This window comes from Ascaphus truei, chromosome 2 (genome assembly GCF_040206685.1).
Source record: "Ascaphus truei isolate aAscTru1 chromosome 2, aAscTru1.hap1, whole genome shotgun sequence".
NCBI classification, from domain to species: Eukaryota; Metazoa; Chordata; class Amphibia; order Anura; family Ascaphidae; genus Ascaphus; species Ascaphus truei.
This window is the reverse complement of record NC_134484.1, coordinates 147,196,768-147,216,469: the sequence shown is the minus strand read 5'-3', so window position 1 is coordinate 147,216,469 and position 19,702 is coordinate 147,196,768. Positions and strand designations below refer to the sequence as shown.

The 19,702-nt window shown below is 39.8% G+C and overlaps 1 protein-coding gene across 1 annotated transcript in view; it reads right to left on the bottom strand.

Moving 5' to 3' along the window:
• Positions 1-10,825: 10,825 nt before the first annotated feature.
• CEP192 (centrosomal protein 192) overlaps positions 10,826-19,702 on the bottom strand; it is a 140,818-nt gene continuing 131,941 nt past the window's right edge. The window contains exons 52-59 of the mRNA XM_075588525.1: positions 18,656-18,857; positions 16,660-16,739; positions 16,306-16,401; positions 16,019-16,138; positions 15,418-15,533; positions 14,885-15,008; positions 12,833-12,891; positions 10,826-12,313 (exon numbers count right to left, since the gene is read on the bottom strand). Of these exons, the coding sequence (XP_075444640.1) occupies positions 12,181-12,313; positions 12,833-12,891; positions 14,885-15,008; positions 15,418-15,533; positions 16,019-16,138; positions 16,306-16,401; positions 16,660-16,739; positions 18,656-18,857 (930 nt within the window). The 3' untranslated portion in view covers positions 10,826-12,180. The remainder of the gene's footprint in view (positions 12,314-12,832; positions 12,892-14,884; positions 15,009-15,417; positions 15,534-16,018; positions 16,139-16,305; positions 16,402-16,659; positions 16,740-18,655; positions 18,858-19,702) is intronic.

Here is a 19,702-nt window from a genome sequence, read left to right as displayed (position 1 = left end):
CTCCCACATCTAAATGGTTAAAAGCTCACTCCATAGCATCTCCCACTCTCAGGGGAACTTGCTTGCTTGCAGTGTGATTTTGACAAATCTAATACAGAGTGCTTTTCCTGGTAATGTACAGGTTAATAAAAGCTTCAATCAGACTTAGAACTTTGCAACTAATATTGACAGATTTATTCTAAATCATTCTTCCTGGTATTGCACAGGTTATTAAGAATTTATATTAGTGTTAGGGACCCTTGAGAATGTGGTCTGCCGTGCAGTGGCTCAGGGGCTTACAACAATTTGGCCAAAATGTTAAACTAAAAGACCATTTTATTTAATAGATATTTATACATATATATTTAGGCACGGTACCGTGTATGAGTTTCACTGGATGTGCACTGAGCTCTGTCTGTGTTTTATGTTCTGTCTCTGGTTTTAAATAACCCGATATATATTTATATTATGTATATATATATATATATATATATATATATATAAAATCGGGTTAAGCAGAGAAATTACCCTTCCACTGCTGGTAGATGTAAAAATGTAGCGGGGGTAAAAGGAGGACACATATATAGGGAAAAGTAATGAACCAGCCCAGTTTATCCCATGAAAGGCAAATATATTCTCTTCACGGGATGACTGCGGCGAGACTTCTTATCCGGTGTCTCCGGTATGCCCGGTGTGGAGCTGCTGCTGCTCAGAATCAATCACCCTCTTTTTATCCGGTTGGTTCAGCGTTCTTTGATCAAATGTTGTGCAGGGATCCGCCGTGTGCCTCACTCCAATCGCAGAATATCAAGGAAAAGGTTTCGGATCGGTGGAACAATTTCCTTATGAGAAAAGTCGGAACTTACCCAGCGGTGAAAAAATAAAAAAAGTGTATTAACGACATATTAGGCTTGGTCCCTGCTGGCTGCTGCAGCGCCCGCTGTGGCACTCAATGGGGTCGGGCCCGCTGCGAGGGGCGGCCGCCATGCCGCGCGGTGCATTTTTCAGGCAGACATTAAAATTGTGATTAGAACTAGCGACGGAGCACTAGGCCACGTCCCCGCGGTTCAGCCAATGAGGGTGAACCTGCCGGGTGATATCACGGCCGTGCCCCCATCACTCCCCTCCTGTCTTTCCCCCTGCAGCTCACTGCAGACCGGGGGACTCGGCTGCACGCGCGCCAGCCTGGCAGGTGCGCGTTCAGCGCAGGCACTGGGGCCGTAGCCTTAAAAATGATACAAAAATACACAGACAGGACAAATAAAATCTCCTCCCATGCCAAGACTTCATGCCAAGTCTTGCTCTTTCTCAAGGAAAAGCGTCAGAATTGGCGTGAAACGCGTGGGATTTTCTTTTTGTTTCCCCCGTCTGTGTATTTCTGTATCATTTTTAATATGTAGTTAATAAACTTTTTTTTTAAATTTCATCGCTGGTGAGTTCCGACTTTTCTCGCAAGGAGCAGCAGTTCCACCGATCCTAAACCTTTTTCTTATATGCATACTAGTAATATTTAACAGAAAAAACAAACACCAAGCGTGTCATCCTGCAGTCTTTCATTTATTTTAGAAAAAGTATTCACAAGAAGATAGATTTCACATCCTCAAAGTTATGTTTTTGTGTCTTCGTCACTTTATTTCCACCTTCATCCTATACCTTATTAATACAAAATAACAACAATTATCAATATTCTTTATGTGATACTAATTTAATTCTCCTGCTTTAACACGCTGTGGACTTAAATTCTGACACACAGGCTTCATATGTGTGGATGCTTTAGGCCTCGTCCAGGGTGAAGGTAAGAGCGGAGCGAGCGGGCTGGTGCTCATGAGCAGTGACGTCACCTGCATCTAAGCAGGAGACCAATCTTGTCCTGCTATAGGAAATTTGCGAGCGCGGGGGAGGAGGGGGAGTCAGTGGGACGGGGGGCGTGTCAGTGGGACGCTGGGGGGCATTTATTGCAGTAACAAATATATATATCCATATATATCCCCTCCCCCCTCTCTTTCTCTCCCCCTCCTTCTCCCCCCCATTGCTCTCTCCCCTGCTCTCCCGCTCCCCCCTGCGCTCTCTCTCCCGTCCCCCCTTGCGCTCTATCCCTCCCCCACGACCCCCCTCTCTCCCCCGACCCTCCCCTCTCTCTCCCCCGACCCTGACACTTGATCAAGCCTGAAGGCAGTCAGACTGGTGCAGTGCTGACTCCACGCCCCTCTTAAAGGTTTCTTTCCCTCTTAGTCCCACCTCTTCCACAGCCTTTGTCATTGGCTGCTATTATGTCTATCACCAGTCACATGTCCATAGCACACTGGAGAGGAACCTGCCAGGGGGCAGTGTGAATGTGTTGCTTGCATCACACAGGGGTTACATGTGCAATGTAGATTGACGAATTAATTAATTCTTTTGTTTGACCGTGTACATAGAAAGATTATGGGGCATATTGATCATGGGCCGGGACATCGCGCCCGTTCCAGTGTTAACTCCAATTGACCATTGGCCGTTAACATCGCAACGAATGTGATAACTTGTACCGGCACTTGATGAAGTTGCCCTTAAGGTTTTTGTTTTTTTTTTCATTAAACTGCAATCGTGCCATTCGGGGCACTATCACATGGAAACTCCCATTGATTTCAAGGGAAAATGAAAGAGTGGCCCATTTGTCACTTCTGCAGCTTAATGAATACCTCCGTAAAATCAGAAGAACAGACTTGTATGGTCGTAAGAGCTGGCACACAGCATCTATACAGTATATTATAAGAACTTAGTCCAGTTTCTGTTCTGTTACTAGACATTGAAGCATGTATCCACTTTGTTCTATAGGGGAAACAAAATCTTAGTCTGTCTATTTAAAGTTGTGTGAGCCCGGTATTAAAGTAAATGCGTTTTTGGCAGACGTGGCATAAATTAGGTATTAGAAAAGCAAACACACAAAGATCTTTTTTGAACAATAACCATGTTCCAACCTTAAAATATTAGCTGTCACTGCTTTAATAGACATTGGTAGAAAAGAAAGTTTCTTGAACTCTTATTGTCCCGATTGCAATTCAACGACACATTCACAGCTCTTTGTGTTTACCTAATCTCTACAAATGTGTCGCTGACACCTCCACAATGCCACTTGACTGACATACCTGACAGCTCCGAGGCAAGTGATCCAGCTCTCACAATGAAGAACAAGCCTTTGTAGGATGAGTATTACCTACCGCCAGCCTTGCAAACATAAAATAAAAAATAGCCAAGCTAGAAGAAAGGTAAAAAAAAAAAAAAAAATAAGCATGATATTCTTCACCATCCTATCCCCTGCTGTTCTCTGTTGTCTTCTATGTAGGGGCGAGAACTGTATTGTTGAGCAAAGCCCAAAGTGTACATAGCTACCTAATGAACACATTGGTAACAGAACACAAAACCGTCTAATTAAGTATTTTAGTTTTTAATTAACACAGTAGAAAATGTATGTTATGAAGCTGTGGTTCAGACTAAGGGCACGTCTGTATGAAACCATTGTTCTTTAGTAAGTCTACGCTTTATTAGTACATTTCCTGGCTTTAGATACCTCTGAATCAGAGCCATGCAGGTAGCATACAGAAGCGTTGGGAATCTATAGAGCCAGAGCATACTGCACAAGAGTGGAGTCCTTCTACACATTCTGGTGCACTGTGTGTGCAACAACTAAAGGCATTCAAACGTGCTTCACACTAATGATAGAGGCACAAATGAAAATTTCTGTTCCCATTTTACACAATTACAAAAGATATGTAAAAGTTGTGCTATTTTACTCAAAGAGAAAAAAAAATTGCCCAATTTAAAATGCAAAACCTTATTTCTTTTCTTTTCTAGGGTATATATATATATAGATATATATATATATATATATTTATATATATATATATATATTAGGTAATGAAGCTGCTTTTATATTAATAACACAGTATTGAGGCAGTGGGTGTCCGGAGCTGAACTACATTAATTTTAGCCCCGGGGACCCCATGCTTCCTGAATTACATGCCCCGATATGGGCTACTGGTGTCTCCGCCATGTTTAAATATCCCACATCACTGGGACATTTAAACAATGCAGGAGATACTGGCACCCCATACTGGGACTTGTAACTCAGGAAGCAGGGGGTCCCCGAGGCTGAAATGAATGTGGTTCAGCTCCTGTGACACCCTGCTTCAATACTGTACTGTGTTATTAAAATAAAAGCGGCACAAACCACCTGTTAGAGGTGCGCAGGTAGAGTGAATGATTCTGTCAACTATCAATGCGTGTCTCTTACAGACTGGTGCAGCCCGGTAGGATTCACACAGCGGGAGTCCCATTCAGAAACAGGGGCTCCGCTGTGTTAATCCTGATCGGCCAATTAGTCTCCTTACTGAGACTCCGCGAGCACACGGTATTAGAAATGTGCCCATAGCGGATTTTGTGAGGTCAATGTGACCAACCATGTGGCTACATCGGTATGTCTGGGGTCATCTGGGGAGGTGGGAGGACAAGCACTAGGGGCTCACTCCTTCAGAGGCCCACTATTATGGGGGCCTAGCCACCCCAAACCGGCTGAAGTATTTTCAAGCATCACAGCTAGGACAAATGCTCCTTTGTATTTCCAACACGATAGGTTGGGTTAAGTATTACATAAGCTCTCTGGCTAACATTTGTTGTCTTTTATGGCTAGATAAAGCAAATTGACCTAAAAATGTCACTTGCACACCCCACAATCAAACATTCCCACAATTTATGGGACCAGTTCAAATTTAAATTCTATTCCTCCAGAAAATAGTAATATACTCCTGGTTTCAGAATCCTAAATTTGCCCCAGGCCTGGCACATCTCTCCTCCCGCTCTTGGAAGGTTATGAATATCACTAGGGTTAAGGGTATGCTATCAAGCAAACAGATCAAAAGCTTCCCTGAACTTCAGAAGAAGAAACCTCCAACTTCAGCAGATTTTTTTGGTTTTAACAGATCAACCAGTCGGGACTGTACACTCTAGCTCCTCCCCAGCAACTACAACCTACTTTCAATGTGTATGCGTCTTTAGATATATGGATAAAGGGATGATCTCGCTGATATAACAACTACTTATACACATGCCGGACACTACATGCCCTTGCATGCTAAAATAGGATTCTACCAGAAAAAGATGAATCATACCACTCTCCCTAGGGATAGTCCTAGTATAGTGTAGAAGACAAAATAGCAGGTGCAAGGGGGCGTATAATATAGAACACAGACTTGGCCCAAGATGGGTCAAAAGATTCCCCACATAATTGCACTCAATGCTAAACTAATTTGTTTCAGACAACAATTGCCCATCCGTTAGTTTCTCATTGGTCAGTCTAATGACCATTAGGGATCAGTAATATTATAACAAAAATAATAAAATCTTATTTACATCAAAACATTATCACAGTAAAGATGAAAAATATCAAAATTCCCCGTAGTGGAGTGGTTGGTTAAGTGTTATTCTTGTGTAAGGTAAATCTATCTTAGGTATAGAAGATACAGATAAACCTCTACACTGATAGTCAAATATAGTCTATTATGTCTGTACGTTTAGTTACTCTAAATAGATGTCAGACTATATATTCATGGTGTACTTCAATAGTAATGTGCTGCAACACAGAGAGATGTTTTAAGTAATATATTTTGTCACATTGAATTGATTTGACACTAGCTGTATAACTAGTACAATCCTAAGATACATATAAGTACATATATCCCTGCATAATGCTTTGGAAAATTACCTAGTAACAGTGTTTGTCACTCAGGCTCATGTGTCCTATGTTATAAATCACAGGGAATTGGGTTATTCCCCCTGGTATTTACATATATCCACATAGCAAACAGACATTATATATGATGCCTCAGATGTAAAGATTAGTGTCTTCGAGACATACATGCAGTGAAAAAAGGTTGTGTACACAGCCTACAGTCTTTTGATAGATCAACTTCAGATAAAGATCACAGAATTCATAGTGATCTTATGTCTGGCAAATATATGCAGGGTCAACGTCAGAAGAATACAATCGCACATGAGTGCATCCAAACCTCACTGCATCTCTGGTTAACCAGGGTATGTCAAGATATACCCTCGCAATCTAGCAGTAACAAAATAGTCTCTGCGGATCCGTAAGAAGAGAAAAAGCCACCAGAATACAAGCTGTGATTATGCAGGAGAGTATCGGCACCCCGTGACGTCACAGCTGCGATGCCCTAATTCTCCGACGTATGTTTCGCGTGTCACACTTCTTCAGGGGGAGGAGTCTAGTAGACTCCTCCCCCTGAAGCGTGATACACGTGAAACATACGTCAGAGATGTAGGAAGTCGCAGTTGTGACGTTAGGAGGGGCGATACTCTCCAGCACATCATGGCTTCTACTGTTTTGTTGAATGTTTTGGTCTCAATTTTCCCTTGTTCAACATAAATCACAAAGTCAAGGAACTCAACTTGTTTTTTTACTATAAACTGTATTAAAAACTAAATTAAAAGGATTATGATTGAGGTAAATAAAAAAAAACGATTCAGCACTTCCTTTCCAAACAATAACGATATTGTCAATGTAGCGTTGTTATAGAACCAGGTTTGTCCCGAGGTCAGCTCTTGACCACAGATACTGGTCCTCCCAAAAACCCATATGGAGATTGGCATACCCCGGGGCGAACCCGGTTCCCATCGCGGTACCCCTAATCTGCAGGAAGAACTTTCTTTCAAAAAGAAAAAAATTATGAGTAAGGATAAATAAAATACATTCTAATAAAAAATCTATTTGCTGAGATTTTAAATCACCTAATTCCAAGAAATATTTTACAGCCATCATCGTGATTAATCACGGTATATAATGATGTTATATCGCTAGTAACCAAGAAAAAAATCTTCTTCCCAATTTAAATTCTGCATTTTTTTTTATAGAATTTGGGTAGTATCTCGCGAATAGGACTTTAATTTAGTTACATATGGCTGGAGAAAAATATCAACATATTTGGAGACATTAGAGGTCAGGGACTCAATCCCCGACACTATTGGGCGTCCTGGGGGATTATGCAAACCTTTATGTATTTTGGGCAGTACATAAAGGATGGGAATAACTAGGTCTTTAGTGTTCAAGAACCCATACTCAAAATCAATAAGTATACCCAATTCTTTACCTTTCTCCAGCAAAATATTGCGTTCATACAAAAATACTTCTGTAGGATTACTATCTAGTTGTTTATAGTTGTCATTATCCTCTATCAATACATTTCATTAAGATATTTATCCCTGTCCAACACAACTGTTCCACCACCCTTGTCAGCAGCTCTGATCACTATTTGATCATTGTCTAGAATCTCTTTAAGCGCTTCACTTTGGGATTTGGATAAATTGTGTCTGAACCTCATATCACTGTTTGGATTCGAATTTATCAAAATCCTTCTGTACAAGTGACTGAAAAGCTTCAATACAATTGCCTTTGCAAAATGTAGGATTGAATTTCGACTTGGTTTTTAACAATGTATGTTTGTATTCCAGATTACTTCATATTACTGGGTTTTTACCTGTTACGAAAAAACTTTTTCACAGTCAATCGTCTGATGAATTTATTTACATCTATAAATGTATTAAATGCATTTCATTTTTTTTGAAGGGGCAAAATGTAACCCCTCGGCGAAAAACATCCTCTTGATCCTTTGTCAGTACCATGCTGCTAATATTAAAAACAGTATTGCCCTCCCCTTTTAGTGTCTTCTTCTTGGAGTAGTGTCCTCCTCTCTTTTCCCTTCTCTTGTTTTGCTGCGTGTTTGCATCTGTTTTTGGAATGTATTTGTTTTTTGTTTTTATCTGATCTTTTCTCCTTTTTTTTTTTTTTTTCCATTTGTTGCCCTCTAAAAAAGAACATATAAACAGAAATATTGTGGTGGTAATAAAATCCCATCAATTAATAGGTTGGAAACGACCTGGATTTTTAAATTTAAAACACTTGCACCTTTAGGACTCAATTTGGAAATTTACTTGGTATCATTTTTATCATTTGAGTCCACAACAATATAGGAGGTGATCTGTCATTTATTTGCTCATTTACTATTTTTATTATTTTCATGCTATTTCTGTATTGATTGTTCAACTAAGTGTAGCCTAGCCCTTGGCCGCTACTTATTTTCCCTGAACCTTTACAGTGCAAGTCCTGTTAGGTGGAGGCAGTGGAGAGGTTAATTCCTTCTTCAGGCTGTGTGTATTGTAGACTTGGATACATTTCAGGTATCCAAGGACAGGCCTAGCAACAACCCTGAAAATGTCAGCCTGAGGAAAGGGCACTGATTGGTTATCACCCACTATAGATAAACCAATTAGTATTCAACCTGCCCTGTTAAGGGGTGGGGTTCCAGCCATCCACCTCAGGCTATAAATATGGACACTTTCCTAAATTCTGGGTCCCTGCCTCTCTAAGAGTCTGAGAAGTACTGTCTCTGTCTTTCCTATGTGGAGAGACCACCATCAGCCCTCCACCTCACAAGGTGGTGGAGGAGGAGTCCAACCAGCAAAGAAGAGTAGGATCATTATGGAGGAATATACCTTCTCTATGTTGTGAGATCTGCATGCAATAAAACCATGAAAAGACAAAAGTGTGTGATTCACTGTCTTATGCTGCTGGAAAGGAGAAGGTGTCAGTATGGGCCATCCCCTGCTCATCACAAAGGGATTCATATTGTCTGGAGGCGCTGCACAGAGGAACTATCAAGGTAACCCTGTACACCTGTCCTGTCTCTCCCCACACATTGCGGAGCACTCAGCCCTCCTGTTTACCAACACGTCACAGCCCAACACCTAGAAGTAGCTGGAGAAATCATACCCACCCCAATCTCACTTGGGGAGGGGGGAGGGGTCAAGGGCTACATAAGATTTAGTTATGTTTTGATTAGGTTAATGTTTATGCAGAGTTATATGAATTGGAGGGTTTTTCTCCTCTTTCTTTTATCCCTTGTCAGTTTATGATGCATCATGTGATCACTCCCCTATTAGATAGGGTATAAAGAGGGAGAGGGCGAGCGGCTCTATTACATGCCCCCGACGAAGCCAGATTGGTGTAACTAGCTGGGTGGAGGACGTGAATGTGGAGTGTGTGGTATCCCCTGAAGGAACTGCAACGGTCATTGCCGATAGCCTGCAATCACTACGCGGAAGTCTTGCGAGACATGCGTGCCATCCTTATGTGACGCAGAAGTGATCCGGGCATACGGTGGTATCGGCAAGAGAGGACGCGGGACGTTTTTGAATCGCTGGTAACTTATCGGGTGTTGGAGAAACTTAGCGTGACCAACATGGAAGACCGAAGGCGGAAATATATATTTTTATGTGTTTTTAGTCCCAATAAATTGTTTGTACTTTTGTACACCCTTTTCTCTTCTTATCCATTCCTTGATACATCCAATACTTGATTCCTTCCAATACTTTCTCCTGGAGTCCAGCCGAGAGACATCTTCTGGTACAGCCAAGTCCAGTAGCGTCCAGTAGCTGCATCTCGGACATGAAGCCCAGCTGAATCTGACGGAATGGATTCTTCTGAAAAAGCGACGACATTATTCTTTTGCCTGTTTACAGTTATTTTGTAAGTGTAAATTTATAAAAGCAACAACCTGCTCTAAAATTCTGCAGAGTACACTATGGTTTGCCTCTTTCTATCTCTCCCATGCGCTTTAGGCCCTGTTTCCCTGTACATTATTTACTATGAATGTTTTGATGTAAATAATATTTTATTATTTGTTCTAATATTACTTATCCCTAACGGTCATTAGACTGACCAACGCGAAACTAACGGACAGGCAATTGTTGTCTGAAACAAATTAGATTGCACTCCATGCTAATTATGTGGGGAATCTTTTGACCCTGCTTGGGCCAAGTCTGTGTTCTTTGCTATAATAGGAGGCAGTTGTGGGAATCCATAGAGATGGTGGTGTGGAATGAAATTTGAGAGGCCGCTGTGACAAGCTCAATCTTCACGGTCTTTAAAGAAAATGCCTACAAATTATTGTTTAGGTGGTACTTGACCCCATTCCGCATGCACACCAGCAGTAACGCTAATTATACATGATTTATGGGGCTGCAGTCAGGATGCCTCACACCTGGTGATCCGGTCTAGTGCTTGTCCTACTATGGAGGCAGGCCTTTTCCCTTGCTAGTTATCTTCATGCTAGACTCACCTTAAGCTCCAGACCCCAGGCTGGGTTAGTTGGGTAGACCGATTCCAGGGGAAAACACTAATTAAATGTCCAATGCAAATCAAGAGTTTTAAATCAGGTCTTTGCAAGACAGTAATAGTATCCCAATATTACACAAGTATAGTTGTGAATGATCCTTTAAGAGGAACAGTTTGAATCTTTAACTTCTCAAATGTAGTGTAATGCAACACAAACACAATTACAGGCGTAACACCGTAATCTACCTTGAAAAACTGCAAGAATGCAAGTATTTGTAATTTACATATTGCAGTATTCTGGCGAGTGCTAAACTCAAAGGACATATGAATTGGAGCCGGGCGGCCCCTTCTGCGCATGCGCGGAGCTGGGCGGCCCCCTCTGCGCATGCGCGGAGCCGGTCGCCCCCTCTGCGCATGCGCGGAGCCAGTCGCTCCTTCTGCGCATGCAGAGCCGGTCGCCCCTTCTGCGCATGCAGAGCCGGTCGCCCCTTCTGCGCACGCGGCCCCTTCTGCGCATGCGGAGCCGGTGGGCCCCTTCTGCGCATGCTCGGCAATCACCAGGCCATGACGTAACTTCCGTTACAAGCAACGAGATTTTTCCCATCAAAATTCTATAGGTGTCACTAAAGAAGTTTCACTTCAAAACGTGCGCTTTCAGTTTAAAGATTAGATGCAAGAAACAGATCTTATTGAAAATAATGGATAATACTTTATTATCATAAAAGGCAAAGACAAACATTTCATTTCTGCAGCAAAAAAATATTGAACAGTTTAATGTTAAGTCCGTTTTACTTACTGGTGGCATTAGAGATTATTATTTTAAAGGTACAAATACTAAATCTTAAGTATTGTGCTTCACACATTTCCTATTGTGGAAAGTACGACATTAATTAGCCAAAGGCACTTTAAAACAATTCTTTGGATTATTCATTATTGTACACATACAATCATTACATGGGGAAATATGTATGGACCACAATATAAACAAAAAAGGAAAAATTGACAGGACATGTTGCAATAGTAACTGAAGTGCAACATTAGGATCCCGTCTACAAAAAAATAATAATTCAACAAGCGGTGGAAAATGTATTTAATGTCTATGTGGGAGTTTCTATGTCAGGGTTCAAGTCTAACAAAGTAAAATTATATATCAACGTGTGGTCTGTGTGCGCCTGCTTTAGAAACTTTCAAAACATATATGCTCAGTTGACCAACTAAAATGTTTGTTCCCCTACATTGGTTCAGTTACATCTCCGTGAAAAGGGAACATCAAAATCGGGCTGATCTTTGTAGAACTGGTTTTATTAGAGAATAGGATCCTAGTGGCCAGGTGCTGTAATCTACTGTATAAGCCTGACTCAAGTTCCAGAAAACTCTAAACATGAACAATTTGGGTGGGGGGGGGGGGGGAGAGGGAATGAAGAGTGAGGGAGAAAAGGTTATGTTAAAATTTCAATTTAATACCTAGAGCTGCCACACACTGGGAACTCAAGGCATGAAACTAGTTGTGGAAATAATAAATATTTAGGATGGGGACCATTATTTGGATTTTCTTTAAGGTATTTGATCAAATAAATAAGAAATGATTGCTTTAGTATTAGAAATACACAACCATTTTATTATCACTTCAATGTGAAACAAAAATCTAGTTTGGCCTTTGGAGACCTCGGCAAACAAACATGAAAGCTTATTGAAGACATTAAGAGGACCCAGTTCAAACTTTTTGCCAACGGGTAAGTTCAGTGCAACCCAACGTCTTGGTCAACAAAAAAACTTTATTAGAACCGTAGAGCAAGAGAAAAAAGCCATCTATTTCATAATAGATGCTAAAAGTCAAAAGTATGTACAGTTCACTAGTCACAGAAAGTGCAATACTTCAGATTAAAACATAACTGTAAACATGTTGTACATTGTTAATACAATATGTAGTGTTAAATACCTAAATATATATATAAAAAAAATATTATGACAATTCCACAAAATATATTTTACATAAAAGCAGCATGGTTAAGTTAGAGAACACGTGGCATTTTTGCACATTACTTGGCGAATGCTTCACCAACAAGTCGAATACAGATATTTCCGGTGTCTGTCTGAACGACCAGCAGGCCATCGAATCTGCCGGCTGAATTTGGTTTGAATTTCACTGGCAGGTTGATATAATGATGAGCTCTACAAAAAACAATATATATATATATTATATATCGGAATCAAACCCTCAAGCACAGAGCCCCCCAAAAACTATAGTATCAACATTTGAGACCATGAGTACTCCAAAACCTGAAGTTGGCCTTTTAAATTTTGCTCAACCAAGGACATTTTCAAATATAAGTGATCGGAGTAGTTTGCCTTTAACATCCGCCTCGGTGTGATGGCTTCTGCATACTTCAGGTTGAATGTTCCTTGTTCATTTAAGGCAAGAAACTCAGTTTAACCCCCCCCCCCCCAAAAAAAAACCGTTCCCATATAACTTTTCAAAGATGAGCTTGTTTCCACCTGTACTATGTATAAAAAGAGGGTAGGAATTTGGAAACTAAAGAAAGAAAAACAGATTTCAAGAATATAAGATAAAGCTTATTTTGTTAACATGCTCAAAAACAACACACTATTCACACAAAAGCATACAGCAAATACAAATGCATACATAAATCCCTGCAAGTTTCCACAGCATATACCTTTTTTCCTACTTACCTTAAGGAATATTTGGAATGCTTCATGTGAAATGGCTCCCTTGGACTAACAAATTTCAGCTGCAAGTCAATATAAAATGCTTTAAGAAACACACACATGCAATATATTTCATACAATAAAGTAGTTAATGGGAGTAAGATCATGCAAACTTCAAACATTAAACATGTTCATGCAGATCAAAACCATGCAAGTCCCCTCAAACTTTGAGCCAAGTTTCTTGAATTGCTCCTTTATCATGTAAATTGGCTAATTACAAAGTCTGTTAGCACAAATGGTTGGAAAAATATACACAAGTGTCCATAGCTTAGCTAACCTCTCTAAGGCTTTGTCCATAGTGCAGGAAAAAACTCTAGGACGCCAATGCATGTGTGCATTGGTCTGAGCTCACGGTGGTGGCTCTGCAATGTGCACGCACTTGCATCCACGCGCACTTCAAGGACTCTTACCTGTTTGCCTATGGTAGTTCCTCAAGTGTGCGTGGCGGTGCGCAGGGTCATTTTGCTGCCACAGCAGAAATTGAATTTGTGTGCTGCAGTAGCGTGACGTCAGCGTCACGTGAGCTGGTTCAGCCAATGAGGGCGACCCACGCTGTGACCCATCTCCTTGCGCACGCATCGCTGGGGCTGCAGGAGTGCGCGCGGCCGAGGAGCCACCGTGAGTTCGGCCTTAGTTTCAATTGGCTACATGAAAGATTCTTTACACCCAGCTGACCGATAATTTGGTCAAGATTTTAATCCTTAAAACGCGTAATAAATTCATGGACTGCAGAGACATGTTGCAACAGCCCCTTTATTTCTGAAATATCAGTGTGACGCAAGGGATCTCAGGAGCTGAACCATGTTAATTTCAGCTCCAGGAGCCAGTTTCCCGAGATACTTAAACAGGGAGCTTCTTCCAGGTATTTAAATCCCCTTCGTTAAGCGGGCCAATTGGAAGCCACGACAGAATGAGTAATATAGGAGATTTTAAAACACTATCCTTCTGGAGGGTATGCTACAGGCAGAACCTTCACTGGTATTTCAGGAACAAGGGGGTTCCTGAAGCTGAAAGCAACGTGGTTCTGCTCTGTAGACACCCCGATTCCCACCACGAGTCTCCTTAAAGAGCCAATAACAATAAAAATTTGATATCAGCAAATGCCTCCCCTCAAGAAAACTGTTCTGCAACTCGGGAGACAGATTTAAGAGTGGAATAAAAGGCTGGATAATGGGAAGAAATCTGGATGCAAGCTACAAGACACTCCTTATTTACACACATAAAATAAAATACCTAAAAAATAAAAATCTAGTATCTATCCCCACCCAAAGTTAGCCTATGCTGGAGACATTGTTGTCATTCTGGTACTGTGATCCATAATTAGTTGCCTTGCCCTCATACTCTCCAGTACTGGGGACACCACATTTTTCCCCCCCTTCAAAATGTATGAAAAGTTGACATTCCTCTATTTTTTGGGGACAAGTCCCATAAGGGAAAACAATTTTATGCTTCTTACACATTTTCTAACTGCCAGATGCACTGTAGCAGATTGCTGGGGAAAGAGCTTATGCTCCCTGTTGCTGGATCTCTTGCTCAAGTGCATATGGAACATAATGTTGACAGAAAACAAACTCATGCAATGAACGACTATGGCAAAATGTTATTTAATTTAGGTCCCCTTGGAAAGAATGCCACAAGAATTAAATTAAGTCATTGTATGTCAAATATATATAAGCTGTAATGTTTCCCTGAGCACTTTATTTTTTATGATCATACTATTTATTTGCTGGATACCTTTCCATACACACGTTTACCAAGTTTTGACCTTGTCGTAATAACCCATTCGGTTTATAAATGCCTATAAAAATCAATAATCATTTTTCTAGAAAAAACAAAGTGCCCTACGTGGAACTAGAATGGACTGCCCTTTTAATTGCAGCAGGAGCCGACACTAGATCTTGCGAAGGATCACTAAAAACTATTAAATCCAATAAAATGTTACATTTCAAACGTTAATGCAAGAAAACCTGAAGAAAATGGACAATTAAAAGTATATTAAGAGGAAAGTCACCTTACCATGTGTGTTGTGAAGGAGTTGTTTTGTAAATTGACTTTCAAGGTGCTCGAGTCCCCCACGGGTGTAGGAGAAAACGTATACAACTCTTCTGAGGCATATACCCCTCGAACAGTTTCATCATTCCTGATATGAAAACAATGTCACAATAAATTAGACTATGTAAAGAAAAGAACATAGCCATTTGTAGCTGTAGACCAATTACTGGCAGATTAAATAATTGCGATTCGAGTGGGAGAGTTAACTTCCATTTCTTCTTTTTGGTATGTGTATAGACTTCTTGTACCCACTATTGAAGGAAAGCAAAGCTTCAGATTAAAGTAGTATTAACTTGCTCCTATATCTACATACTGCAGCCCCTGTGGTAAAAGAAGCACTTCTGTAAAGTACTGAATATGATCTCTGCTAGCTGGCCCTTGGCAGTAATGAACCCACCCAGACAGTGGTACATTGATTTCACAGTGGAAACATGGTCACCCAATTTCTGTACAGATATACTTTTTGAAAACAAAGGCTCATAAGATACATTACATACAAAGCTTTAAGAGCCGATGCCTCAGAGCCCGATCTTCTCCTTGGCTTAACTGGAACCTCTGTTTTTATTAGCGAATCAGCTGAACTTCTCTCTAAAACATTTTCATCCTTGATACCCTGGAAATGGTTTTACATTGAGAAAATGATTATATTTAAACAGTGTAAAGAAAGTCAGGATGGACATCGCCAAAACAATTAGATTTAAAAAAAAAAATTATATATATAAAAAAAACAACAAAAAAAAAAAACATTGGAATACAAATTCAGCAGTTTTGTTGCAATGTACAATAGAGCCTCTGTACGATAACACAAATTGCACTCCTATATTGAAGATAAAATACAGGTATTAAATCGTACATAGAGGCAGAAGGGAACACAAAAGCTTTGATTTTATCAAAAGAAGCATGGAAGGAAGCTGCAAACATCAGTACCTCTGCACTATATAATGGGAGTTTATGAGACTGGGTAGATACAGTAAGGAATTTTTAATAAGCCCTAATTTAAACATTTGTAATCATAGCTTGGTACAATTATGTTTATTTTGGTGGAAAAGCAAAGGAAACAGTTACTTTCTAACGAATTGTTGAATTCATTTAACTTACCTCTCCAGAGAGCTGAAACCTCAATTTGTGCTTCAAATGTGGTTCTGAAATTGGGTGACACTCAAGGTCCCAAAACTGGGCATAATCACCTCTATCTCGAGGGAAAAAAGTAATTGGTACCTAGAAAAGAATAAAGAAACAAAACTATTTAGAACCAGGTTCTTAATTTTGTCCTGAAATGGCTATATTAACAAATGTCTGTCCTATGCTAGTGATGATGGGGTTATTACTCCATCTACATAAAATCCCGTAACCCATGTACAGTATGACATTTCTAAAAATGTTACCTTTAGTTTGTCATGAGCTGCAAGCAGTCCAGAGACACGGGAACATCTGAAGGCTGTGTAGGTCGCTCGATACACATCCCCGCTTAGATCAACTCCCTGGTGATAAAAAGGCATTCAAACGCAACAGCTTCCCTGGATATCTCAAGTATTTCTTACTACAGGTTGTGTTACATATCCTAAATGTCTATCAGCAAACCTTACAGAGAAGTTTAACCTAAGTGATAAATAAGCAGGATCTCTTTAATGACTGTGGCAGAAAATTGGCAGTTAAAGAGAGCATAGCAATGATGGAGAATAATTTTGCGAACTAAATGAAACCATTTGCAAAAAGCAAAACAAAATCATTAAATGTACCTTAACATAGGGAGGTGCAAAGGATGATAAAAGCCATTTTACATCTTCATCACCTGGGTTCTCAATGTCCAAAAAGGTTTCTAAAAAGAATAAACCACTATAAGTATATTTTAGCTGCACACATAGGACAGGTAATAGTTCGAAGTACATTCTTATAAGTTCACACTTGATGCAACTGACAGAATGGCTTCCATGAATGTGATGTAATAAGTTATTTCAACTTGCAAATGTTTTTTCTTAATGCACTTTTCAGTCAAATGGCCTTCAACAAAACAAAGTGTTTTACAAATGCAATCCTACTTTGATATTACACAGCAGAGCAATTTCCTTTTTAACATTGCTACCACCATAGTGTGCAAGCATAAAACTGGATAGCTGTTAAAAATGTGTTACAAACATGCTGTTTTGTCCTCCAATGCAACTACAACACACATCACTGCGAAATGCTCAAAGAACTAGACTGGTCATCACTTGAATCTAGGCACAAAGCTCATCTTTCCTGTCTTGCCTTCAAATACTTTCTGGGCAAGCTACCGCCTATCTGAACAAGCTCCTCACCCCTACCACATGCAGCACTTATCTGAGATCTGACTGCAAAAGTTTGTTCATGGTCCCAAGGCTCAACAAAGTATCCGAACGCTCCTCCTCCTCTTACCGCGCACCCCAAAACTAGAACAATCTACCGGAGACTCACAGCCGCCACCAGTCTAAGTTCTTTCAAAACTAAAGCTGTCTCACATTTTAATCTGGTCTGTAACTGTTACTGTTACATACACCTATAACATTTTCTTACTAGTATAACATGTATAACCTACCTCACCTAATGTAACAATGTATTTGTAACCATGTATCTGTCATCATTACTCAGTGCCCAGGACATACTTGGAAATAAGAGCTAACAATGTATTACTCCTGGTAAAACATGTTATAAATAAATAAAACATTTACCTTATTGGGAGTCTACAGCAGAGTTTTACCTATTTTGGTTAAGGAACACTAATTAAATTCTGCATAAACCCCAACCGCCTCTAATACTGACATCAGATGCACTGAAAATACTACTGTATTTGGTACATTTTTCTTTAGGGATGCCTGGGGAACCCCAGCTGAAAAAACTAGTCTACATAGAATGCCACCCCCCCCCCCAAAAAAAAACTTGTTAGACAACACACAGCACCTTCATTAGGGGCTCTATAGAAATATTTACATAGCAATTATAAAACTGCAGTGATCAGGGCCAAGTTTTATAAAATTCATAAAGCAGACTTATGGGTCCTGTAAGAAAAATAATCTATAGATTTTTAAAAAATACAAAAGGACTGGTTTACTGTACAGGAAAAAAAGTGATGAGGATAAACATCTTTAAAAATACTAAATGGAACACTTAAGTTTGGAACAAAGCTGCTGCATCTTGTTTAACTCAAATATAGTTTCTAGTAGTAGTCAACCCCTTCTAAAAACCAATCCACCAGTCCTGCGACCAGAAAGCAAATATCCATACCTTCTGCTTTTTACTACTAGTCAATATACTCCCCAACATGGTTTCCCAACTAGCCCTATTTATCTGTCACCAAGCAGAACGTCTATGTGAATGTGTCAAGTATTTGTTAGCGTACTGTAGGTCTACAACATTGTTTAACAAATCTGTGCAAGATAGGGAAAAACACTTATCACTAATGACATTGTTAATCACACAATCTAGGATATGTTTGATAGAATGTAATTTAGTCCCCAGAGTAAAACATTAAACATTAAACAATACATAAAGTAATATGCTTTTCCCTTCCGAAGTTAAATACAAATTTACTACAATTCAATCTTGAGAAAATGTTTAGCAACTTCCTTAACATATATATAAATGGCTTTAAAATTAACACGCACTTACCTTAGTACATAAAATCTGAACGTATTGTACTCTATGCATGCTTGGATAGGCATGAAAACTGCATACTTGAAAGGTCATGCTAAATATTTTATTGTAGGTCAAGTGTTTTACCTGAACTTTCTCCTGATGCCGTTTTAGGGAATACAAGAGTGCGGTTCTTCATTTCAACTTTTGTTGAAGGAGGCTTATGGAGAGGTTTTGCCACATGGATGGGTGTCTCAGAGTGCGGTAAAAGATTAGCAAGCTGTTGTGGTGTAGCACCAGTTGCAGACATATCCAGGGTAATATCTTCTCTTATTTGAACTTTAATAAACTGTTGCATTGAAACAAGTACATTAACAGTTTATTAATACTTGATCTAACCTACACAAAATATACATACTGCTAAATGTGTACAAAAATTACTTTGTTACTTAAATGCCCTTTTATTGATAAGCTAAACAAGCATCTTAAGGCTGCGGCCATAGTGAGCGCGCGACAGAGTGCACATAGGCGCGTGCGCCTGTTGCCTCAGTGATTTGTGGACGCAGTTCACTCATGCGATGGGTAGGTGTGGCAGTGACGTCACCAGGCTGGTTCACCCTCGTTGGTGGAAACGCTCATGTGATGCGGCCACAGCACGAAAAATTTAAATTTTTGTCTGCTCAAAATCGCACACGTTGCATAGCGCGCAGCATGGCTGCATGCACTTACATGGATTTGTTCGTGCCGTATGTAGGTATGAGAAAAAATAAACCCCCCTTAAATTTGATAAGCATATCAACTTAGCCACAGAAATGTACAGCCAGTCCTCGTTTTACAACGCTTCGCTTTACAACGAATGGCTTATCCAACGCTATGCAATGCATACCTATATTCATTTTTACAACGCCAAAATGGCTTATCGAACGCTTTGCAACGTTGTGTATGTGTGTATATATACACATTCACATAAACAACGTTGCAAAGCGTCGTAAGAGCGTATATATATATAATATTATACTATATAATATTATACTATATAATATATTAATTATTATTTTATATTATATATATAATACAGTATATACACTATATAATTTATGTGTGTGCTGCATATCTTATTGCCTGCATAAAATATTTGGTGTATTTTAGTGTTAAAAATGCCTTCAGGAACGGAACCTTTCATTTAAACAGTGT